This window comes from Anopheles merus, chromosome 3L (genome assembly GCF_017562075.2).
Source record: "Anopheles merus strain MAF chromosome 3L, AmerM5.1, whole genome shotgun sequence".
NCBI lineage: Eukaryota > Metazoa > Arthropoda > Insecta > Diptera > Culicidae > Anopheles > Anopheles merus.
Genome location: NC_054085.1, coordinates 31,203,015 through 31,227,944, shown reverse-complemented (window position 1 = coordinate 31,227,944; position 24,930 = coordinate 31,203,015). Strand labels below are relative to the sequence as shown.

General features: G+C 43.9%; 4 protein-coding genes across 4 annotated transcripts; 3 read left to right on the top strand and 1 right to left on the bottom strand.

The window, feature by feature from the left end:
• Positions 1-716: 716 nt before the first annotated feature.
• LOC121599804 lies at positions 717-2,636 on the bottom strand. The gene is made up of 2 exons (XM_041927875.1): positions 2,414-2,636; positions 717-2,350 (listed from the first exon to the last, which is right to left on the bottom strand). Exons 1-2 carry the CDS (start codon positions 2,459-2,461, stop codon positions 938-940), a joined length of 1,461 nt encoding a protein of 486 aa, XP_041783809.1. The 5' UTR covers positions 2,462-2,636; the 3' UTR covers positions 717-937.
• A 928-nt stretch (positions 2,637-3,564) lies between these two features.
• Positions 3,565-6,125, top strand: LOC121599876. The gene is made up of 3 exons (XM_041927989.1): positions 3,565-3,826; positions 3,891-5,452; positions 5,891-6,125. Exons 1-2 carry the CDS (start codon positions 3,752-3,754, stop codon positions 5,406-5,408), a joined length of 1,593 nt encoding a protein of 530 aa, XP_041783923.1. The 5' UTR covers positions 3,565-3,751; the 3' UTR covers positions 5,409-5,452; positions 5,891-6,125.
• Positions 6,126-10,625: 4,500 nt separating this feature from the next.
• LOC121599878 lies at positions 10,626-13,216 on the top strand. Its single transcript, XM_041927990.1, has 2 exons — positions 10,626-10,790; positions 10,855-13,216. The coding sequence occupies exons 1-2, from the start codon at positions 10,716-10,718 to the stop codon at positions 12,364-12,366; spliced, it is 1,587 nt and encodes a 528-aa protein (XP_041783924.1). The 5' UTR covers positions 10,626-10,715; the 3' UTR covers positions 12,367-13,216.
• Positions 13,217-22,557: 9,341 nt separating this feature from the next.
• LOC121599447 lies at positions 22,558-24,127 on the top strand. Its single transcript, XM_041927256.1, has 3 exons — positions 22,558-23,385; positions 23,455-23,635; positions 23,701-24,127. Exons 1-3 carry the CDS (start codon positions 22,623-22,625, stop codon positions 24,047-24,049), a joined length of 1,293 nt encoding a protein of 430 aa, XP_041783190.1. The 5' UTR covers positions 22,558-22,622; the 3' UTR covers positions 24,050-24,127.
• The last annotated feature ends 803 nt before the right edge of the window (positions 24,128-24,930 follow it).

The following is a 24,930-nucleotide window of genomic DNA, read 5'->3' as shown; positions in this document are numbered from 1 at the left end:
TGAAAAGTTCCATGCACATTTTTACTATGTATTTTTAGTATTTTTTCTTCTTCTTCTTCTTATTATTCTTCTTCCTCTTCTTCTTCCTCTTCTTTCGCACAACAACCGTTGTCGGCCAGCGCCTGTCACAAGTTGCATAACAGCAATGCGAAACCATACAACAGTAAAGAAGAAAGGAGAAAGCTCTGAAAGCGAGGAAAGCTCCACTTTGTCGATATCCCACCAACAGATGGCGTCACTAGCTTTTTTTGTTGCTATTTTTAAAATGCATGAGTTGTTTGCCGTCTGCTAAACGAAGTCTTTTTATATTCCTTTTAGGTAGAGAGCTGGAGTCGTTTAGAACCCGTCTAGTGATCGTTTAATGGATTTGTGGCACTTGAGAACCGGCCCATACTTTTTTACTTAAACTTTTTTGGAGAGAAAGAGAGAGAGAGAGAGAGAGAGAGAGAGAGAGAGAGAGAGAGAGAGAGAGAGAGAGAGAGAGAGAGAAATGCACTTCTGTCTCTACATTTCTACACTGGATGGATGATACCCAGCAGCCCACATTGCAGATAGATTTCCCATATTTTCTCTATCGAATCGTGTATCATAACGTTCGTTCAAGGGAGGTTCAAGTTTTCAATCCAACAACAACTCAACTTTTATTATTGGAGTAATGGCGTTTCTTATTTTTTCTATTTTAAAATTCAAATTTAAAGTTTCTTCGGTTCCTCAAACTTTAGTTCCCACTTCATTATTCATGAATGGATTACTTCAACTCTATGGTGTTTTAATGTTTCTAACAACACCTGATCGTTCGATATGCATTAATTAAAGACTTGGATACCAAGTGGATGGTATTCAGCGCGTAACCCAAGGACTTAGTTTGTTTTCACTATCATATAGCACGCGATCGATGTAATGGATTTGCTCCATTATTATAGAAACGTGGAAACAATTACGCAAAATAGAAGGGATCAAATTCGAACGTTATGTCCCAGGTATAGGTACGATCTGTGACTGTTACATCTTTGATTTCTTTGATGTTGGGCCCCAGTTTTTCCAAGTCGTCCGTCTCCACTGTTTCCCTTGAGCAACACAACACAGCTATTCGGGTCAGCCCGGGAAGGGGTGTCATTTCTTTGAGCCAGCTAGAATTTTTAACATTATCTAGAGCGAGCCTTTTCAGTGCCGGCAGTTTGGAGAGCGTTGCAAAAATTTCTCGATAGCACGGGAGATCCAATTGATCGTAAAAGGTGATCCACACGAACTGTAACCGGTTCATGTGCCTTTCGAGAAGGTCACACATTTGCTTCACCGTCGATCGATCCGGATTGATCTTGAGCCATTTGATGGACTTTAGCTCCGCCAACGATGCCCAGTCAATGTTTATGTCGTCTAATAGAAGCTTTTCCAGTCGGGGCAAGCGAACGCCAGTGAACGACAGCACGTTGGTGGAGCTCTCGATTGCCAACTGTCGCAGGTTGGTCAGGTTCGAGAGGAAGCACGAAAAGTTCGGGTTGTTGACGATCATGTCGGCCAAATACAGGCTCTCCAGCTGGACGCACGATTTGCATATTGTTTGCAGCATCTCGTCTGACACGAAGCCAGCGTTGTGGCACAGTTTCTTAAGCTGTGTCATGTGTCGGTAAAACTGAACCTTTGCGCTGCAATGGTTACGCTTTGGCATCGTGTATTCATTATGCCATATGGTTAGCTCTTCTAGCTGCTTCAGCTTCCAGTACGGTTCCTCGCCACCGTGCTCTACGTACTGCTTACCGACGACGGTCTCCACATCCACCGAGTACCAAACACTCAGCAGCCGCAGATTGCGACAGTCGATCACGCTGGGAAAGATGGCGTACAGCTCCAGCTTGTGTAGCGTACGGTTGACAAGCTTCAGCTCAGTAATTTGGGGCCCTGTTAATCTTCCCCAAGGGTGATGCAGCTTTAGTTCTTGCAGATGATCCATCTTGGCCAAAGCGTTCGACAGTTGCGTGGCGAATTTCTCCATATGTTGCGGCAATTCAAGCTTCAGCCGGACCAACTGCTGCATCGTGCGCGTTTCGAACAGCTTGGCGAGCAGAGTTGGCATATTGTCGAAATCATCATACATGCCTGCCGAACTTATGTCGAGATGAACATTTCGGTAGGGACGTTTTGTGCGCTCCAGCATTATGGTTGCCTGTTCCACCTTTTCTTCAATATCTTTCATCGGCAGGGTGATCACATTGCCCGGATAAAGCTCACTGATTCGCAGCACAAACCGGGGAGCATTGTAGTAGGAAAAGATTTCCTCCAACCGATGGCATGTTAATGACACTGCTTTTAACGACTTCAGATCAAGATATTTGAAAATGATCAAAACCAGCTGAAACGTGAAATGGAGCCATGAAACTGTCCAGGATGGATTGAAAAGCTAACAGTTATTTACCTCCGGCGGTAGCTCCTCGAGAGGTGATCCGGTTACGGGTGAATCCATTTCACTTTCACCTTCTTTTCACGCGTGGTAAATCGTATATCGTAAAAGCTGAAAACTTTTAGCATTAAATTAGCGTTAGCTTGTTTAAGAGCGTGATGATGTCGGTAGTAGCTGTTCCACGAATGAAGCGGTGGAAAACAACTAGCTGTCAAAGTGTTTGTTTGTTTATAATGACTTCTTTGTTACTTGAATGCACGCGTGTATGTTTGGCGAGGTTGAACAACATTTGAATTCGTCTTCGATCGGTTCTTAACCGACAAAAATTAAACTGCAGTCAGATTTCAATAGTTGGACGCTTTTTAGTTGGCATGCTTTTTAGTTGAACACTCGATAGTTGGCTGACAGTTCAATTAAAAAGGATGCGTTTGTATGGGAAACCGGTTTTTGAAAATTTCACAAAAACAGCATGCCTAGAAAAATTTCATTTTTTTTTGTATGGAAGAACGTGCCAACTAAAAAGCACATATTCAATAGTTGGCAGGAAATCGAAGTTCAACCAGTGAGCTCGGACTGTATACCCAAATAGCCAAAATTGCTTAAGCAACTAATTTTGGCATGCTAAAGATCGCTGCTTGAATTCGCCTTTTTCAGTAGATAAACAGCATCAAAGTTTCAGGTGGATCTATCAATCCGCGCTTAAGCAGCTTCCTTATGCCACGGTGCCGGGGATTATTTTTCTTTGCGTTTTATTTTCAAGCAAGGCGTCATCAATCAAATAAACAACACGATTTGTGTTTTGTTATGTGCATTTTTATTTTAAAACTCTAAAAGCTCTCGAATTTCACATAATTTTACATAGTTTACCGTTTCATCTCTTAATCAGCCACAAAGTACAAAGTACATCGGAACGATTTTTCGTTAAACAGCCCCAAATCAGCTATGGAGTTCTGTCAAATGAATATTTGTCAAAAACACTGGACGGACCGACCTGTAGTAGTTTATGGACCTTGATCTTAAGTGTAATAAAGCGCTTTGTGGCCTTAAATTTACCGAAAACCAGCGAGAATCTTCGCTCTATGTCTATCTGCACGATTATTCAAAATCGGGTCAAATCGCTCGACTAGAGTTTGTTGCATGGGAACGACACACCTGCCCGTTTGAATTCAAGAACTGCAATAGCTGCTATACACAATCCAACACTTTGACAGCTGGATGTCTTGGAACTTATCAATGCACTGTTTGTGTGTTTGCTATGGAGATTTTGAACCTATACTGTCCCGATCGGCGCGTCGGAAATCTTCATACGAAAGGATCACCGCGCAACATACTCATAGGTAATCTAAACCAAGCATGAGCCGTCCGCGAAGAAAATGCGCGAGGTATTCGTCCCCGCCCAAATTGCACATCAATGAGCTGCCACAAGAGGTAAGCAAAGGTCAGACTTTCCACTCAAATCACAATGATTTTACTCCTCCATTTCACTTTCCAGATAATGTACACCATTTTTGACTATATCAGCATCTACTCGCTAAGAAAGGCCTCACTTACCTGCCGCTACTGGGAGCGCCTGATTTCCGAATACGGCGCCACACGATTTACCCTGCGCATTGGCTATGTGCGGTCAGATGGCAATATGAGTTATGCCGATTTAGAGGTCCGTGAGGAGGCACACTTAACAGAAGCAGCCAAAATGCTCGATTGCACCAAGCGCCGCTACCGCAAGGTCAATATTGATCTACTGGGAAAACCGTTTGAAACGCGTCAAATGAATCTCGTGCTCAGCAAGTTACTAGTGCCGTCCTGGCTCCAGCAATTGGTCGTACTAAGGATCGGATTGGGGAAAGATTTGCAGACGTTCGCCGTGAAGATATCGAAGGCGGTGGTAAAGATGGAATGCCTGCAGGAGCTACATTTGGTTAATCCAGTTAATGGCTTCATTCGATCGCATTCATTTAAAGAGCTGAAGGTTGTTAATCATTCACTGCACAAGCTGGTGCTGCATGTAAGTCTACCCGAGGTCATCGACTGTCCCAATCTTCGCGTGCTGGATATTGTTTCTTCACTGGATGTGGAGATCATCGTTGGTAAGCAGTACATAGAGCACGGAGGCGAAGAACCGTACTGGAAGCTAAAGCAGTTGGAGGAGCTCATGATTTGGCATGCTGCTGCTGATGATGATGATGATGATGATGATAGGATGATGTTTTCATCACGTCGTTTAAAGCAAGCTACTAGTATCGGTTCTATCGAAAAGATCGAATTTTACCGGCATTTGAAGCAGCTTAAGAAACTGTACTACCACGCTAGCATCGTGTCGAGTGAGGTGCTGCAGGCCATCTGCGAATCATGCGTTCAGCTGAAGGATCTGCATTTGCTGTACTTGGCTAGTATCGGTCCGAATCCGTTACGCCACCTATCGAACCTGAACATGCTGCAACAGTTGAGCATATGCTGCAGTGCCGACATTCTATCGTTCGCTGGCGTTCGCTTGCCCCTGCTGGAGAGGCTTCTGTTGTACGACACGAAAATCGATTGGCCATCGTTGGCGGAGCTGACGTCGATCAAGTGGCTAAAGATCACACCCGATCCAACGAAGGTCGATCAAATATGTGATCTTTTCGCAGGACAGCTCAGCAGTCAGCTAAACTTTTTGTGGCTCTCTATGGACTACGTGGCTGTTTACGCCTGCCTGCCCAAGCTGTCTGCTCTGAAAACGCTTGTGGTGGAAAATGTTAATCAGCAATTTTCGAAATATCTGCCTCGCTTGCCCCAGCTGACACGTTTGGTTATTTTTCCAGGATACATGTCCAAAATGGTCTTGCCGGCTCGGCTTCCCAAACAGATGGTTAACTTGGAACTCATGGAGCTTGGGTTTTTTGAAATATTCGAACATGATTTTACCAAATGCATGATGGAGGGTGAGTATGCACGTCTGAGCGATCACTTCCGTGAGCAGAGGTCCATATTACTCAAATATTCCTATAGACATGTAAGTTCCTTAAGGTAAAGAAAACAAAAACTTGCTTTTGATTTGATTTGTTTTACTTTGCCATCATACCACCGACAAACCGACGTGACACTTCGAACAAAATGAGCTTCAAAAGTTGTCTCCTTATTTCAAATGAAAATACGTTAAACACTAGCGCCATCTCTATAATGATTCGCTTACTACACTGACACAGAAAAGAAACTGCAAAACCCCCTTTTTGTTTTTCTTCGCAAATTCCAATGCGTATTGTTTTATGTACTTCCCACATCTTTTGCATTGATTTGGAAACTTATAAAATGATTTTCCTGGGTGTTTTGTCCAATAATTCTCACAAAATCTTGCCTCACACTTCCTTCGCCATTTGTATTTAGAAAAGTTGTTTACATCGAAGCAGCAGTGAACAGAGCTTACTTTGACAGAAGTGTTCGCCTCACTGGTAAATGACAGTACTTTCGTGTGGGACACTTTAGTAACACCAGTGTCACGTCGGTTTGTCGGTGATCATACGTCGCAACGTTCATCGCACTAACGTTGGCAATAGAAATTATTTTCGTTTTTTTTTCTCGTGGGAGGTGGCTACTTGTCTGTTTTGATAGATTTTGGAATCAATGCAGATCTTGTTGTGGAAGGATTAATCTATCATATAAGGTAGTACTATAAGAGTTCAGGGTAATACACATTCACTCTTGATGAACTATAGGAATGAATAAATGATTTATTATAAACTTTTCCTAATTCAAGGCTTTCTTACTTACTTACTTATCCGGCGCTACAACCGCTTTGCGGTTTTGTCCTGCCTCGGGAGTGTCCGAAACCGCTCACGGTCTCGCGCCTTCGTCTGCCAGTCCGTTATCCCAGCCTTAACAGCCATCTTGCCACCTCAGATTGGGCCTATCACGCCTCCTTTGTCCTTGTGGACGGCCTAAAAAGACTTTACGGGCTGGGTCGTCCGTTTCCATGGGTACAACATGGCTAGCCCACCGGAGCCCGGCGAGCTTGATATCAACATTCCGTCCTCAACCTTGAATTAGTTAACCTCCTTAGTTATTTAGAGTTTAATTAAAACATCCCCATTTTGATATTTTAAGTATTTCTTCAATTTCGCCGTTTACGTATTATTTACGTACAAACAAAACTGAAGGTGCGTGGTGTTAGTGTATTATAACGTCGGTGCTATTTAAGTTTGAGTACTAACTAAGAGTTAAGCAATTTTATGTTCTTTCCGTATAAAGCACGGGAAATAAATAAACGGGTTACGCCGTGCACTTTAGTTTAACACTATATTCATACAATTACAATATTCATACGATTTACATGTAACTCTTGGTTCATATATAAAACAACCCCCCAACCGCACGCATGCACCTAACCACTTGATCATCCGACTTGAAGTGACACTCTCGTTTGCTCGGGTCGTCGTCCCGGCTTCGTGTCCTGCGACACGATCGCGATGGCCGCGCCTGTATCGCTGATGGCTACCAACGTCAACGGTTGGCGCTTATAGCGAACAACCCAGAGTGGCAATGTCGCGCGATGCTGGTTCTGTCCACAACAAGCAACATTCTTTAAAAACTATAAACTATTCTTGGGTATGACCAAAAACACAGAAGCAACTGACAATTGGTTCTTGATGGATGGTGTTGATACCCGTGTAATTTTATTCAACAAATAAGAACTAGTGATGGGGAAAATGAAGACACAGTCCGGATAATAGGTCCGCAATCATTTTCCGTAAATTCGGAATCGTCTTCCAAATCAGAATCGACACCGGAATCGGATTCGACATCACCATGAAAATGAGAATAGGCGTTTGGGTCGTATGCAGCTACGATTGTATCGATAGCCGGCAAGGTTTCAAATGCACTGGTAAACGATTCATTCTCACCAACAATTCGGTACTGATTCCATATCTGAAGCTTTTCATTGCAATTCTAGAACTGATTCTGGTTCGAAGGTCAATTCCAATTTCGGAGCTAATTCTGATATCGGGAGTCGAACGGGATTATCGTGCCAATTACGGGCGAACCAGATTCGACACCGTAATCGGAATTGGTTCCAGAACACGGTATCGGATCCGGCTAGTACCAAAATTATGAGCTTTCTCATTCCCTCTGTACTGTTGTATGGTTTCGCATTGAAGTTATGCATCACTAGAACTAGAACGGCGATACGATTGTTTAAATACTAAACTCCCATTTAATCCAACAGTACTGCTGAAGCAAGTGAGATTTGAGTAATGATCGTTGGTGTCGATACCCACGTATCTTGACCACACAACTAGTCATATATATTTTTGCTCGGATAGTTAGAAGGCTATATACCAAGTAGCACAACCTTGTTCAGAAACCGTTAAAAGTATGCCTAAAAGTATTACTTTTAGCTTTCCATGCCGCAGTCATTCCAGGGCATAAAACACTGCGTAACGCTTTCCTGGCTTCGTCAATGTTTCGTTAAAATTTAAAATTTAGCCGGTGATTTTAATGAAAAAGATCAAAATTAACGAAAATATCTGCATTGCTCTTGCTCTTTCTACAGGCAGTCCCCGAGATACACGGTTAATGGGGACCGAAAACGGCCGCAAAAAACCGCGTATCTCGAATTTCCGCGTAAATCGATTCTTGTGATTTTCCAGCTAAAATATCACTAATTTTCGTATAATTTTGCAAGTAGCGAGTGGTTTTAGCCATTTAATTCATTATTTGATACGATTCTGAGTTAAAATAACAGCTTGGAACCTTTTGAAATAGATTTTAACATTCGATCAAAAGGGAAATAATATGGAATTTTACATACCCAAATAGCCAGAATTGCTTAAGCAGCTCATTTTGGCACGCTAAAGATCGCTGCTCTAATTCGCCTTTTGCAATAGTTAAACAGCATCAAAGTTCTATGTGGGTCTTTCAAACAGCGCCTAAGCAGCTTCCTTATACCACGATGCCAGGGATTATTTTTCTTTGTGTTTTATTTTCAAGCAAGCATCATCGAAGAAATAAACAACAGGATTTGTTTTGTTTGTGTAGTAGTAGTGGTAAGATTTGTTTATAGATATTTTGAGTCTTGCGACTACATTCATCTCTTTGCAGGAAGATTATTGGTGTGGAGTTGGGTTGATTTGATTATATTTTGTTGAATAGGTCTGTGTCTTTCAGAAATTTGAGGAGGTTCTTTTGATGGAGTTTGTTATAAGATAGAGCATCATCAATGTTGTTTGAGATGTTGTATTCTATGCGTTTATGTTCGTAACCACGGCATTCAACCAAAAGGTGATTGATTGATTGGTAATGAAGACACCGCAATAACTGCATAGTGGGGGACTGCTCTTTGTTTGTGTACATGTGTATGTGTTTTTAAATCCTTAATATTCATGAATTATACAAAATGTCACACAATTTACTGTCACAATCACAATCACAATCACCCTCAAAATCGCTTCTTCAAAGAACTAATCTAACTTGTGCAGCAGCAATGAGATGATTGACGGCGTCAGACTTTGACAATTTGACAAGAGCCACTTTGTACCAATGTCATGCATTAAAAAGCTATAACCCAAGCGCCACAGATTAAGCTTAAACGACTGGAAAATTGAATATCCATATAAAAAAATGAAAGCTCCACAGCTTCATTGGTTTGATCAATAGATGGCGTATTACAACTCATCATTATATTGCTATCCTGTTCTTGCAATGTGTTTCGACAAGTTTCATCTTATCATGACCTATATAGCCTTATAACTTTCTGAGCAAAAATCTATGTGAATGGTCGTGTGGTCAGATACGTGGGTATCAACACCAACGACCATAACTCAATTCTCACTTGCTTCCCAAGCGCCACAGATTAAGCTTAAACGACTGGAAAATTGAATATCCATAGAAAAAAAATGAAAGCTCCACAGCTTCATTGGTTTGATCAATAGATGGCGTATTACAACTCATCATTATATTGCTATCCTTTTCTTGCAATGTATTTCGACAAGTTGCATTTTATTATGACCTATATAGCCTTCTAACTTTCTGAGCAAAAATCTATATAAATGGTCGTGTGGTTAGATACGTGGGTATCAACACCAATGACCATTGCTCAAATCTCACTTGCTTCAGTGCTGGTGGTTTCCGTTGGAGTTTAGTATTTAAACAATCGTATCGCCGTTCTAGTTCTAGCGATGCATAACTTCAATGCGAAACCATACAACAGTACAGAGGAAATGAGAAAGCTCTCCTCCAAGCGATGAAGCTCAACTGGTTGGGGTATCCCACCAACAGATAGCGCCACCAGCTTTTTTGCTATTTTTAGAATGCATGAGTCGTTTGGCGTCTGCTAAACGAAGTCTTTCTATATTCCGTTTAGGTAGAGAACTTGAGTCGTTTAGAAGCCGTTTAGTGGTCGTTTAGTGGATTTGTGGCACTTGGGTTGAGTACTGGTGGTTTCCATTGGAGTTTAGTAATTAAACAATTGTATCGCCGTTCTAGTTCTAGCGATGCATAACTTCAATGCGAAACCATACAACAGTACAGAGGAAATGAGAAAGCTCTCCTCCAAGCGATGAAGCTCAACTGGTTGGGGTATCCCACCAACAGAGAGCGCCACCAGCTTTTTTGCTATTTTTAGAATGAATGAGTCGTTTGCCGTCTGCTAAACGAAGTCTTTCTATATTCCGTTTAGGTAGAGAACTTGAGTCGTTTAGAAGCCGTTTAGTGGTCGTTTAGTGGATTTGTGGCACTTGGGAAAGTTCCACCAAGTTCCGTACCCTTTCTTTACAAGCTTTCAAGTTCCATCGTGAACCCTACACATAGTGCTAATCAGCCGCAAAGTTCCAAATAGTACCATGTGCCTGTTAAAAAGCTCCATAGTTCCGCAAAGTACCGTCGATCTCTTAATCAGCCACAAAGTACGAGCTGGTTGTATGGGTATGCACAGTTATAGAAACTGCATTGGTTTGTTTAATTTTCATCAGAATATTGCATCGATATTGGATTGCGCATTCAAAAGTTATAAGCTTCCAAAGTCGCTGGCTACCCGGGTAGCCCGGTTACCTGGAATATGATGTTTTTTGGTTGCCAGTGATAGGGTTAAGCATAATCTATAGCGCTTGCGTTGGATCCAATCGCTCGGCTAGAGTTTGTCGCTTTGGAACGACACACCTGCCCGTTTGAATTCAAGAACTGAAATAGCTGCTATACACAATCCAACACTTTGACAGCTGGATGTCTTGGAACTTATCAATGCGCTGTTTGTGTGTTTGCTATGGAGATTTTGAACCTGTGTCGGAAATCTGCATACGAAAAGAAGATCACCGCGCAACATACTCATAGGTAATCTAAACCAAGCATGAGCCGTCCGCGAAGAAAATGCGCGAGGTATTCGTCCCCGCCCAAATTGCACATCAATGAGCTGCCACAAGAGGTAAGCAAAGGGCAGACTTTCCACTCAAATCACAATGATTTTACTCCTCCATTTCACTTTCCAGATAATGTACACCATTTTTGACTATCTCTGCATTTATTCGCTAAGCGATGTCTCACTTACCTGTCGCTACTGGGAGCGCCTGATTTCCGAATACGGTGCCACACGATTTACCCTGCGCATTGGCCGTGTGCGGTCAGATGAAGATACGTGGTATGCCGATTGCAGCGCCCGTGCAAATGTACACTTAACAGAAGCAGCCAAAATGCTCGATTGCACCAAGCGCCGCTACAGCAAGGTCAATATTGATCTGCTGGGAAAACCGTTTGAAACGCGTCAAATGAATCTCGTGCTCAGCAAGCTACTAGTTCCGCCCTGGCTCCAGCAATTGGTCGTACTAAGGATCGGATTGGGGAAAGATTTGCAGACGTTCGCCGTGAAGATATCGAAGGCGGTGGTAAAGATGGAATGCCTGCAGGAGCTACATTTGGTTAATCCAGTTAATGGCTTCATTCGATCGCATTCATTTAAAAAGCTGAAGGTTGTTAATCGTTCACTGCACAAGCTGGTGCTGCATGTAAGTCTACCTGAGGTCATCGACTGTCCCAATCTTCGCGTGCTGGATATTGTTTCTTCACTGGATGTGGAGATCATCGTTGGTAAGCAGTACATAGAGCACGGAGGCGAAGAACCATACTGGAAGTTAAAGCAGTTGGAAGAGCTCATGATTTGGCATGATGATGATGATGATGAGGATTGGATGATTGGATGGTTTTCACCGCGTCCTTTAGAGCAAGCTACTAGTATCGGTTCTATCGAAAAGATCGAATTTTACCGGCATTTGAAGCAGCTTAAGAAACTGTACTACCACGCTAGCATCTTGTCGAGTGAGGTGCTGCAGGCCATCTGCGAATCATGCGTTCAGCTGAAGGATCTGCATTTGCTGTACTTGGCTAGTATCGGTCCGAATCCGTTACGCCACCTATCGAACCTGAACATGCTGCAACAGTTGAGCATATGCTACAGTGCCGATATCCTATCGTTCGCTGGCGTTCGCTTGCCCCTGCTGGAGAGGCTTCTGTTGTACGACATGAAAATCGATTGGCCATCGTTGGCGGAGCTGACGTCGATCAAGTGGCTAAAGATCACACCCGATCCATCGAAGGTCGATCAAATATGTGATCTTCTCGCAGGACAGCTCAGCAGTCAGCTAAACTTTTTGTGGATCGCTATGGACTACGTGGATGTTTACGCCTGCCTGCCCAAGCTGTCTGCTCTGCAAACGCTTGTGGTGGAAAATGTTAATCAGCAATTTTCGAAATATCTGCCTCGCTTGCCCCAGCTGAGACGGTTGGTTATTTTTCCAGGATACATGTCAAAAATGACCTTGCCGCTTAGGCTTCCCAAACGGATGGTTAACTTGGAACTCATGGAGCTCGGTTCTTGTGAAATATTTCAACGTGATATTACCAAATGCATGATGGAGGATGATTATGCAAGTCTGAACTATCACTTCCGTGAGCAGAGGTCCATATTAGTCAAATATTCCTATAGACATGTAAGTTCCTTAAGGTAAAGAAAACAAAAACTTGCTTTTGTTGATTTGTTTTACTTTGCCATCATACGTCGCAACATTCATCGCACTAACGTTGGCAATAGAAATTATTTTCGTTTTTTTTTTCTCGTGGGAGGTGGCTACTTGTCTGTTTTGATAAATTTTGGAATCAATACAGATCTTGTTGTGGAAGGATTAATCTGGCATCTAAAATAGAATTAAAGGAGTTCAGGACACATGCACATCGACTCTTGATGAACTATAGGAATGAATAAATGATTTATTATAAACTTTTCCTAATTCAAGGCTTTCTACCTCATCGTTTTCTTGGATAATCGAACATTCCTTCCTCAACCTTGAATTAGTAAACCTTCTTACTTATGTATAACGTTAGCAAAGTAATTTCCAGAAATGAGTTTAATTAAAATATCCGCATTTTGACCTTATAATTATTTCTTCAATTTCGTCGTTTACGCACTCTTTACGGTCGTAGGGATTTTCCTTTGGGCAGAACTGTACCTAACACTTGAATCTTCTGGTGTATGTTTAGAATGTATCCCTGCATTGTTAAGTGGCTAAGGTTACTGCTTTTTTTTATTTATTGCCCAGTTGATATTGATGACGAGCCTGTGTTTTAGGTTTGATTTTTTATGATCGTGCAAGTAAAGAAGAATCAGATGGCCTCACTGGATGCGTTACATATTGCTAGACTTATGCTGTTTATCGCGCCGATGCACGTCGCCAGGGCACTTGAAAAGAGTAACAAGCGTTTTGAGCGGTTTGCTTATTTTAAATTTGAAAATACTATCCGTTAAGTTTGAAAAAGTGATCGTCGTGGCGATCGCTCGTAAGGAGAAATTGAATTAAATGACATTCATAAAATAAAGGTGTCGCGTTTGCAATATGAAGATATGGTCCGAAAGAACGAAGAAACAAAATCGTCTTCCAAATCAGAATCGACTCCGGAATCGGATACGCATTCGAGAATGAGAATAGGCGTTAGGGTCGTATGCAGCTACGATTGTATCGATAGCCGGTAAGGTTTCAAATGCACTGGTAAATGATCTATTCACACCAACAATTCAATTCGGTAATGATTCCACATCTGAAGCTTTTCATTGCAATTCCAGAACTGATTCTGGTTCGAAGGTCAATTCAAATTTCGGAGCTAATTCTGATTTCGGGAGCCGAACGGGATTATCGAGCCAATTGCGCGCGAACCACATTTGGCTCCGTAATCGGAATTGGTTCCAGAGCACGGTATCGGATCCGGCTAGTACCAATTAGGAACTTTCCCTACTAATTTCCTTCTTAATGTTGGCACAAAAACCGATGTCGGTCAAGTCCTGTCTGTACCGCTAGTTTGCTTGGCTTTTAGTGACTCATTGAATACCCATAGCAGGATAGTTGAATACATGGTCCATTCGGGACTAGAACCCATTACGAGCATGTTGTAAAGTCGTGCGAGTTGACGACTGTATCATGAGACTGGACTAGAAATCAGGTACTCCTAACTTCACCCACGGTTCCGATATTTTCGAATTTCTGTACGACTTTAACAAAATGCCCTCTACATGATCGACTCTTGAATGGACCAGGTCTACCTACCTACTATGGATACAACAATGAGTCACAGTTAAATTAATCAATCACATAGCAGCGTCAACGGAACTAAGCTTTAGCTCCTGCATTTTTAGAATATGGGTCGGTTAAGAACAACAAAACTACGGAAAAACATTCAAACAAAAACATTCAAATAAACATTCCGGTCGATTTCGGCCGATTCCTGAAGATTCGGCCGATTCCTGACGATTTTGACGATTCTTGATAATTTCGACGATTCCGGCTCTTTCCGACTTCGAATGATTGAATCCCTTCGGAACTGGTTCCAAAATTTGATGGAAGACGTCTGAACTAATGATGGGTAAAGTTGGCAATAATCCGGAGTCGACTCCGATCCGACTCCGATAAATTCGGAATCGACTCCGGAAGGTAGGTCCGCGCTGCAATATCCGGAGTCGTTCGGAATCGTTCGAAAAGGCCCGGAGTCGTCTGGAGTCGTACGGAATCGCCCGGAGTCGCCCGGAGTAGGGGTCATCCGGAGTCGTTCGGAGCCGTTCGGAGTTGTTCGACTCCGAACGACTCCGAACGACTCCGAGCGACTCCAACTCCGGGCGGATATAGTGGTTCCATTTTGCCGGAGTTGGAATCGAACTAACAATAGTCGGAGTCGGATCGGAGTTGTGGGTGCGCTCCATACAGCACATCACTTGTCTGAGCCCAGTTTCGGTTTTTTGTGAATTTTGCCCAACTCAAGAACGATCCTCAACACTAATAACACTGTTTACCGGCAAAGTTCTTATTGTAAACAGCATTGTTCAAAGCTTGTAAGATGTTTTTCAACAGCTGTCATTATTTGTGACAGCTGGGCTGTTATAAAAACATCTGGCAAATTGTTGAACTATGCCGTTCACATTAGAAACAGACCCGGAAAACAGTGTTTTTTACTTTGTAAAATGCTTTTATGGTAAAAAGTTGACGCAACAGAAAAGGGCAGCAATATAAAGATGAATAAAACGCGGCATATAGCCAGTGACGATTCGTAGCTTTCAGCAGTTTTGGTATGGAAATTTAATTTATCATTCGTTTAATGTAACTCTTATTATGAACCGTTTTAATTCAATACCTTTATTTGATTGCTTGTGGTACAGTTCTTCTGACCCATGGTTGGCATCCTTTCGTCAAATAATCATGCCACAGTCTGCAACAACCATCCAACATGGTTCTGATCAACAACCCGGCAGCTAAAGGTGTGAATGTGCCAAACGATGGTATTATTAGATCATTCGTCATATTCACTATAAATATTTACTGCAAGCTTACGACTGTTTCGGCACATCGGCATCGCCCGCGGGAAGCTGCCCTACATTCAATTGGGTAAGTATTTTGACATTTGAACCCGCCTTTCACGGTCCTCCTTTGGGGCGATGATAAATTAGACGCTCCTCCACCTCCACCTTCTAATGGCGCGGTAGGTCCCGGCCGCCACCAAACCTTGCGAGCTGCACAATTTAGCGCGCGAGACATAATTCCCGACCCGAACGGTGGTGGTGGTGATTGATGAAAGGGCCTTTCTCCTGTGATGGGAAAGTCGGCAGAGGGAGAAAGGAACGCAGGACGATGTGCAGGACGGGGTAGCCAATGTATGCTAAAGCGCAAGAAATAAAGGACCATCCCTGTTGAATTGGACCGTTTCAGCCGGCGGTGGCGGTGGCTGGGGGTTATGCAGCTGTTGTGTTGCTCCGTTGGAGTTTGCTCCTGATTTTACACGACCTGGCGACCACAGAATACGCGGCTGGTAATGGGGATAGGAATCTTTTGTGGGTAGGTAAAATTTTTGGCCGCAAACATATCGGTAGCAGCACGGCTACGGGCTGCCGGTGGAATGCGTGGCCGTGTAAATTGCGATGATGTAATTTGCACCACGCTCGGGCGACTAATTTATGAACCCGTGCCCGTACCGAAGGGGCGCTGCCGCACGCGGTGAGATTCGAAAGGAACGCTAAGGAGAGCAAAGGTTGCGCCGCATATAATGAAAGTAATTGAATGTTGACACGTATACTGTCATAATCGGAATGGGCGTTAAATAATAAACTTTTTTTTTCGTGGAACAATCATTAAGAAGAATTTTAAAAATGCTCGAGCATGGAGCAGCGAATAAGGGAGAGTACTGTGGAGGGCTGATTATCCAGTTCAGTTGTACTTAATAAGCCTAAGAAGTCTGTTTGGAACGAAATGGTCGCAATTGTTTTCATTGGAAAGAAGAAGAAGAATAAGAAGTATTTCTGTTGTACTAATAAAACTATTGGTGAGTAAACAGTACTAAACCAATAATAAAAAATAATTGTTGGATTTATACGAGACTCATTTTTAAGATTTTTGTTATTTGGCCAAGGCGACAAGGCCAACAAAGTGACTCAAACATTTAGAGATATGGTCTAAAATAGTTCCCACAGTTAACAATAATAAAAAAAACAACAGAAGAGCACATAAACAAACTATCTCATAAGAGACAAAACAGAAACAGAAAAATTAAAACAAAAATAGCCAATAGAAAAAAAAACCACTACTAATAATGATGCAAGAGGAAACAAATTACTAATTGAAAAGTAAAAAGAATAAAAAAATGTTTAAAAAGACAAATACAATACAAAAGGTCGGTGAGAAAAAGGTAAAAAAAACTAACAGAAAAGACAAACAGTGACAAACAAGCTTGAAAATAAGATAAAATTTTTGATTTCAAGAGGCGAATGTTGATAAATCAATGACTACGTAAATTGTGAAACTATAAGAAAGCGAAAAACAAATGAATTATATAAATAAAAAAAAAATACATAAACGTACAAATCAATCAAAATATATACATTCAAAATAAACTAGTGAATTGTCAAACAAACGAATTAATAAATAAAACAATAAACACATAAATAAGTGAATACATAAGTTACTAAATAAAAACAAAATATAAAATAATAACATCAACCAATAAATAATAATAAATCAATTCTATAAATAATTAATAAATAAATAAAGATGAACCTGATCCTATGAGATGACTTTGCAGAAATAGCTAATAACCATAAGAATGAATACAAAAACGAGAGAAAGTACTTTCACTCTTTCCGGTTCCTCTAACCTTTCGGGGTCACCTTATCAACCCGTGGAATGAATTTGTTCCGTGTCTTATTATCTACTTCGCCTTCACTCATCCACCCCTACGTTTCGTTTCTGCTGTTTCAGTGCCCAGAAAGGAGGTTCCCATTTGGTTATCAAACTCCCCTCCACCAGCGTACGTTCTTTCACTTGCAGGCGCAAGTCGCGATATGCTTGAAACTGGGCGAGATTTATTGGCCAAAGCTAATGAACGCATCACGACCGAAATGCAGACATCATTACCTTCGCTTCTAGCGGCCAGCCTGCGGACAGGGTGTGTAAAGGGTGTAATTAAGGCATTTCTTTTCTCGAACTACACGCTCCGGACACCAATTGGAGGCTTATGGAGCCAATCCGGGGCGTGGAGTAATTAATTAAACCTCATCCAATAAGCCTGACGGGTGCTTGGAAGAGATTGAATTATTTCCCCGGTTAATGAAGGGCTGGCGCGTTTAGATCCGGCCCTAGGTCCCGTGGCAGATTGTAAACGAGTCGAAACATCTTGTTCACGCCAGCCAGAGTTGCACAATTTCGGAACCACGAAGGGAGAAGAAACAACATTGAGTGAGCGTTTCGAAGGCAAACATAATGCATTCAATGGCGATGTGGAATATAAATCTTTGGGATATGGCAATGCTGCGAGATCGATTTTGATCAACATTCGACGTAGGAAACGGATTGGCGGCATGCGTTGATTCGATCCGATTCCCACACGCTCCGATTCACACATTCTTATGATGCAATCATGTGTGTCAGCTTTCCCAGGGTGACACCGTGCAATGTGAAGGGCTCCAGCGCACGCATTCACTCCCATTTCTCCCACGTCGCGTCCTTTTATGGCGTTTCACCTTCCGCGGTGCCATGGTGCCACGGCCAAGCTGGGGGAAAGTGGGGTGGGCTTTAATAAACCGCCATCGCTCGTTAATCCCAAGCAGTTCAGATCGGGCCAGATAGATTGTGCTTCTGCTGGTATGGAAATGTTCAACCAGCGTGTTCTTGCTTCGCGCGTTATAAGAGACAACGTTGTGCGCAATACACTTGCAGCATGCGCGTTCTGCCACAGGCCCAGGCCGGTGACGTTGGTGTGATCTAACGTGTTGTTAAAGGAACTCATCCAAAGACAAATTGCGCTTAATTCGTTTCGTTGTTCAATCTAATAAAAAAATAGCCCCTTCCCAAACAATGCCCTCACGGTGCGCGATGAGGCACACCGTTTACGCGCGGCGTAACGCGGCGTAACGCGGTGCCGCGCTCTGCGTTTTTGACCACCACGTGCGCTTTTCAAACCGCCAATGATATCTTGCGAACCACGCTGGTGTTTGCTCCAAAAAGGACACCCCTGGTGGCATGGCTGCACGCTATCGACACCAGCGCATGGCCCACAAAACCATTCGGGTGTGTGTGTCACGGTGGCGTAATGCACGAACGGTAAAGTGCAGTTTTCTTCTCTGCGGTGGCAAGGGCTAACTGTCTCTGCTCTAAATACGAATTTTTCAAACCACCACCTATACTACCCCGCAACTGGATTGTTTTGTGTGTGCGCGCGCATGCACTTTTACGCGCGCGAGCATGACATAAACGCGACACAGCGTGGCGGGTGCAGCTCGGACTGGAGAATAGTTGTAAACAGAACATAATCAAGAGAAATGGAAGGATTGAAGAGGGCATGGGCACACAAACACACACAGTCCTCCGGCTCGCTAGAAAGTGATTATTATCGAACACGGCTCGGGGTATCTGTGTCACGATAAATGATCTCCACCCTTCAACCCACCAGGCCACCGTTGTGCACCCGCTTGCGAGGGAATTGAAGTGCAGTAGCGTGCACTTTTAATGTATGCAAGTAATTGAGCCGTGCAATGCAATGCACAAGGAGAAGGAAGGTACGCCACAGCGTTAGATAATGTTTTCCTCCCTAATGGTACAGAAAAATTGTCATCGATCGGTGGGATGGAAATTCTGTCGGCAGGCGCGCTGTCCGGCTGATTAGGTAGTGGGGAGTGGGGAGGGCTTTGTACCTCCTTTTTTGTTTTTTTTTCATTGATACACTGCTATAGCCACACCGCTTGTTGTATGGTAATAATTTATGCGCAAAGTAAAAAGGTAATAAAGAATGTTAAATAATCAATCACAGCTGCCGACCATGCGCTTCGGATCGTGTTGATCAATTTGCAATGATTTGTGTATGTGGGGTAAGACGCCGGAGGAGGGAGGCGAACTTAACAAAATGCAGAGCTGTTTGGGAATTTGCCGTTTTGCATGGTCGACTGTGTGCGCCTAACTTGACAATATAGATATGATATCTTATTTTTTGGCGATTAACTATTACATGTCTTTGCTATTTTGAACCTTTGTTCTTCATTTCACTTTCTTCTTCTTGTTCTTCTTGTTCTTCTTCTTCTCTTCTTCTCTTCTTCTTCTTCTTCTTCTTCTTCTTCTTCTTCTTCTTCTTCTTCTTCTTCTTCTTCTTCTTCTTATTCTTCTTCATCTTATTGTTCTTCTTCTTCTTCTTCTTCTTCTTCTTCTTCTTCTTCTTCGTCTTCTTCTTCTTCTTCTTCTTCTTCTTCTTCTTCTTCTTCTTCTTCTTCTTCTTCTTCTTATACTTCTTCTTCTTCTTCTTCTTCATCATCATCATCATCATCATCATCATCTTATTGTTCTTCTTCTTCTTTTTCTTCTTTAAAACCTTTTCCTTTTCCTTTTCCTTTTCCTTTTCCTTTTCCTTTTCCTTTTCCTTTTCCTTTTCCTTTTCCTTTTCCTTCCTTTTCCTTTTCCTTTTCCTTTTCCTTTTCCTTTTCCTTTTCCTTTTCCTTTTCCTTTTCCTTTTCCTTTTCCTTTTCCTTTTCCTTTTCCTTTTCCTTTTCCTTTTCCTTTTCCTTTTCGCTAGCGGCTTACCCATAAGTGAATAAAATGGAACGGAAATAAAGAGATGGAAAATAAAAATAATACTAAAAAGTAAATTCATCAAAGTAGTAGTTTAAGAACAATTTGATAAAAATAAATTTAAAAGGAAGAAAAGAAAATTATAAATTCTGACATTATTGGAAGAAGAAGAAGAAGAATGTGAAGGGAAAGTGGTTTCAAAACTGTTGAAAATGTAAAATAAATACGGAAACGAGACTAAATTAGTAGATCAATGGATATTCGATTAAATACCAAAAAACTGTCTTAATCTTTTTTTTAATTCCTGATAGAAAAGTCATGTAAAATTAAAAAAAAAACACCTTACATCAAGCTTATTTTCAGATTGTAACAAGTTTCAACCAATCCATGAGCTCAAGGTTCACTCTTTACTAACAGCAGGCACCCCATCTCCCCGTTTGCTAAAATCTCCGCCCCACCAAGGCCACAGCCAACAAGCCCCGGGGAGGACAAATCAAACACGCTGGGCTTTCGGGGCATAAATCTTTCCATTCATTATCGGGGTACGCTGCAGTTGTATTGCATCCCGGACGCCGTGACGAGCTGTGTCCTTGGGCAATTGAAGCTAATTCTTTTTCCCGGATGGAAAGACGATCGTCCCCTTACGATTGGAGTACGGTTACGCGCGTGCCATAAATCATACCGGACGACCGCCGGTCGGGTGCATTTGTACAAACTAATCTTCCTGATTGGAGGAAGTTATCGCGATCTCCGATCGATAGAGAGAGAGAGATGGAGAGGAATAAAGAAGATACACAAGAAGAGGCTTCGATCTTCGACGGAACATGTGCTTGGCGTTGATTGAGCAAGTCGCTGTTGGTGAAGAAGATTGTACCATGAAAGCTTAGAATTCAAACGCTGATGAGGCAGGAATATCGCTACACCAAAAAAAAAAAATGGTAATTTATTCTGTAGATTCAACAACCACATCCAATCAAACCTATCTGTCAATGCGCAATTACTTACGGAGTGCGTTACCTATCTATCTATTGCACCGAATCTTCGTCCGCCCGGACAGGACAGATCAGTGCCTTCACATTGCAGGTACGTGTATCGTGTTCAGCAGCAAACAATCAATCAATTAAACTCGCAACAATTTGCCACACTGGCTCCGACACCATGCAAGGAGCCACTCAGGGTGGCCTATTTAACTTAAAAAGCCACGTTGATTTTGTGATTCGATCGAACCCACCCGCCAATTATGCAAGGGCGAGGGTGAGAAAGACATCGTGGGAAGGTACCGGCTACCCAGGAAACGAATGTACCGAATCGAGCAGACAAATCTCTCCTTCTGCACAACGGTTGGTGCAAAACGGCCAGGACCCTTGACGCTCCGTACGCAACGTACCAAACCGGCGAAGGTCACGACCGCCAACGAAAATCGTGCCCATATGGTGACTTCGGAAATACTGGTACTGTGGCGATTAATTTGTTCTAAATTGAAAACATATTATGTCACGGCAAATGAATCGGGTGTGTGCGTGCGTGTGTGTGTGTGCATGTAGTAGCAGCGGTATTGATCTTTGATTAATGATTCGGTGAGCGAACGCGCGTACCGTTCAGTACGCTGCGGCAACGCAATCCCGAGTCCTTGAGGTATGGAGACTCGAGCGATCTAGCGACGATGGCGAGAGTACGAACAGCACCACCGTCGCTGACACGCTGCCATTGGGCAAGGTTTTGCCCCGGTCCTTACCTATCTTATCCACTGAACTGTGACTGGTGATTCCGCATGAACCGTATCGACGGATTCCACCCCGGGCAGCTTGTAGAAAAAAAAGGCGGGCGCAGCTGCCATACCTTCCATAAACTTGAACTTCAGAACACCCTCGTCCCCCACAATGGAACACAAATTTTACCCCCAAAACCTTGGCAGAAACGATTAGCTGTCCGTTCCGAGCCAGCGGCACAGCCCGAAACGACACCACGAAAACCAAGGAAAGGGACACAAAATGTGTGTTTGAGAGTGTTAATAGGATGGCATGATGCTGCGTGTTGTCCTGGAGGCGGCACGAGTCCACAACAAGTGGACGGCGCACGACGGGTTTGATGACATGGACATAGGAATCGAGAATTCGTTTCGCGTACCATTTGACCGGATAAGGTTGGAGTGGGGCTTTTTGTTGTTGTTGGTTTGTTCGTTGTCATTCTCACATTTTTTTGCACTTGTTTTGCCGGCGAGAGGGGAAAACCTTGACAGTGACAGAGACTTTTGTGGGTTCCCCATTTCGTTGCAAGATCATTGCTGCTTGGGACTGCTTGAAGGACCGCAGAGCGGGCGAAGGATGCAAGTTGTCCGATGTAATCCTTTTTCGGACCTCGGCGGTCATGATCGTGCCTGACCCTCTTTTGTGTGGTGTGGATTTGCTGAAGTTTTGAGGTTTTGGAACAATGTTCAATATTTGCAGATGGCGTGCAAAATTTCTGAGCAATTTAATTATGGACAAGGTTGCTATGTGCACACACACACAGCCGCTCCCCGGGAATGTCTCGATTGCCTGTGTTTGGCTCACTAGATTGACTGGCCGACCGACTTCCTGTAGGCTCTCGGGGGGCAACTCTCCCATCCAACTCCTCACACAACCACATCAAATCACAGTAACCTTTGCGTGACGGCGAAATTGTTTCTTCTCGTCTTCGAAATGTCATCCGACAGCTTAGTTCGTCCCGGTCTGACGACGCCCTTTACCGGCAGCCTGCCCGAGATCAAGCTGCGCCTGCGCAGGAAAGTGCCGAAGCTGACCGCGAACGATGTCCGGCGGGCCCGCATTCCGTACTACGAAGCGATCGCCAGCGAGCTGTACGAGGCCGGGTACGTGCATGCCGCCTTCCTGCTGCTGCATCTGATCGAGTACGAGGACGGGTACGTTGGGCGGACGTCTTACGCGGCGGTCGAGAGCCGTCGGCTACGAAACGATGAACAGCTGCTCAACTATTTGGGCGATGCGCTGGCGGCGGCAGAGGGCTGGAAGACCCGGCAGCAGTACGAGCGGGAGGTGGCCGAGCTGCTCGCCATTGCGCGCCATTTCGGACCGGATCCGGAGAAGCGATGGTTGGTGGGGCAATTTTTTCGCATCGCACTCGATCGCTGTGCGGAGTGTAGCCCGCGGGAGCGTGTCAGGGCGCAATCGATGGTTAGATATTACTATGGGAAGTTTTTAATCGACCAGAGACAGCACCTGGAAGCGATGAAGCTGTTGGAGGAGGCGGATGGCGATCTGGAACACGCTTGTCCGGGAGTCCGGGACGGTTGGAGCACGCTGGAGGAGGATGGCGAACCGCTGTCGATCGCCATTAACACGTTGCTGTTTGTGAGTAATCGTAGCCTGGCGGAGGAGATGGCGAAATCGCCAACGTGGATGGTGGAGCAGTACGTAAGGGACGCTCACAAGGCAGCTCTGAAAAGTCAGTACAAAGTTATATGAAGATGTAATCAGGGAGTCTTTTCTCTAAAATGTCTCTGTCCTTTTGCAGCTCGGAAAGCATCCATCATGGCCCAGTCCTACCAAGCGTACGGTGAGTTCCTGTGCGCAAAAGGATGCCTCGAGGAGTCGCTGGAGATGTACAGGAACGCACTGCAGCAGGCAGAGCTGGATGGTGAGCTGCCAGATTTGGCCGTCTCTGTCGCTCTAGCGCAGGCAAAATCGTACCATCTGTAAGTAGACACACTCTTCTAGTATTCCTCTATCAAACTTCACAGCGTCATCTTATCACACCCAGGCTCGGTCAAACGGTAAAGCGTGAAGCAATGCTGGCCCGTGTCGATCGTATGACAAAGCCCACCGAGAACTCGCTAAGCCGTGGCCATTATCTTCTCACTGCCGCGACCCTCCAGCAGCAAGACGCCAAGGAAGATCCGCCTAAAATGACCGCACTGCTGCAGAGCCTCCAGCAGGCGGCATCGGTGTTCGAGCAGTTTCGCCAGCGTGACAAATCACTCGAGGCACGCTGTCTCGAGGGACTGCTGCGCGCAGAACCGCTGTTTACAGCGTATGCCACGCTGGTCCCGGCCGCCATTAGCACTTCCGATGAGGCACTTTACCGCGTGATTGATCAGGTCGGCTTCTGAGACGAATTTTGGGGAACCTCGGGGGTGACTTCCCACTGCTATTAAAGAGAGGTTTAGGCGGTTGTTTCCATTCGAGAACTGCGTCTTTTATGATCCAGAAGGGGGAATGGTGTGCTGTGTAGTAAAATTCCCGTCCACGGCAATTAATTAATCAAACAAGATCAACACCTGGTCTAGGTGTGGGGAGCGTTTTTGCGACGTTTTCGACAGCCACGTTTGGTGAAATGTAGAAATGGTACGGGTTTTAGAGTGCCTTTTCTCTCTTTCGTCGCTTTCGATCGCTCTTTTCAGCAGGTTCATTCGCCCACACGGAGTCGTCGGATGCCTTTCTGCTTCCCTTTACCTTTCCAACGTCCCCGTATGGCCTATCGATAGCATCAAAATGCTTTAAAAATTGCGGGGGTCATCGATCGGGTGGTTCTCGTTTTTCGGTTGCTGCCCTGAAGATGAAGATCGTATCAATCCGAAGGCACTCCCTTCGTCGCTCTTTCGCTCTTCTGTCGCAGCTTTTCGGAACAGCCGTAAGTCGCCACTTCGGCTATTGCATCCTTTTTGTTTCGCAACGTTGGTGGCATTTCTAAGGTTGTCTTTACTATTCCAATTAGCATCGCTGGCCGAGCGATCGGTTTCGGAACGATTCCGCTTTTGCTAATTTGTTTCCCTGCGCGGCACCAACTCCCTCCCTTTTCGTTACCTCACCTCATCTGCTCTGATGTCTCTGAAGATTATGATGAAGATGACGAAGTTTATGATGATGATCACCGATATGATGGGAAGGATGGGGGCCATCCAGGCGAAAAAAAGGGGGAAGGGAGTCCAGGAGTTTGGTGATGAATCAATTCGTCGTCGTGTTTCATTCTTCCCTTTTGGGAGTTCTGCGA

What these genes read in the sequence shown, in the direction of transcription:
- LOC121599447 (XM_041927256.1), top strand. Translation starts at nt 22,623, where the DNA reads ATGTCATCCGACAGCTTAGTTCGTCCCGGTCTGACGACGCCCTTTACC. An exon ending in TCACAAGGCAGCTCTGAAAA is followed by an intron (nt 23,386 to 23,454) that starts GTCAGTACAAAG and finishes GTCCTTTTGCAG; the next exon opens with CTCGGAAAGCATCCATCATG. An exon ending in CAGGCAAAATCGTACCATCT is followed by an intron (nt 23,636 to 23,700) that starts GTAAGTAGACAC and finishes TATCACACCCAG; the next exon opens with GCTCGGTCAAACGGTAAAGC.
- LOC121599878 (XM_041927990.1), top strand. Translation starts at nt 10,716, where the DNA reads ATGAGCCGTCCGCGAAGAAAATGCGCGAGGTATTCGTCCCCGCCCAAA. An exon ending in TCAATGAGCTGCCACAAGAG is followed by an intron (nt 10,791 to 10,854) that starts GTAAGCAAAGGG and finishes TTCACTTTCCAG; the next exon opens with ATAATGTACACCATTTTTGA.
- LOC121599876 (XM_041927989.1), top strand. Translation starts at nt 3,752, where the DNA reads ATGAGCCGTCCGCGAAGAAAATGCGCGAGGTATTCGTCCCCGCCCAAA. An exon ending in TCAATGAGCTGCCACAAGAG is followed by an intron (nt 3,827 to 3,890) that starts GTAAGCAAAGGT and finishes TTCACTTTCCAG; the next exon opens with ATAATGTACACCATTTTTGA.
- LOC121599804 (XM_041927875.1), bottom strand. Translation starts at nt 2,461, where the DNA reads ATGGATTCACCCGTAACCGGATCACCTCTCGAGGAGCTACCGCCGGAG. An exon ending in TCGAGGAGCTACCGCCGGAG is followed by an intron (nt 2,351 to 2,413) that starts GTAAATAACTGT and finishes TTCACGTTTCAG; the next exon opens with CTGGTTTTGATCATTTTCAA.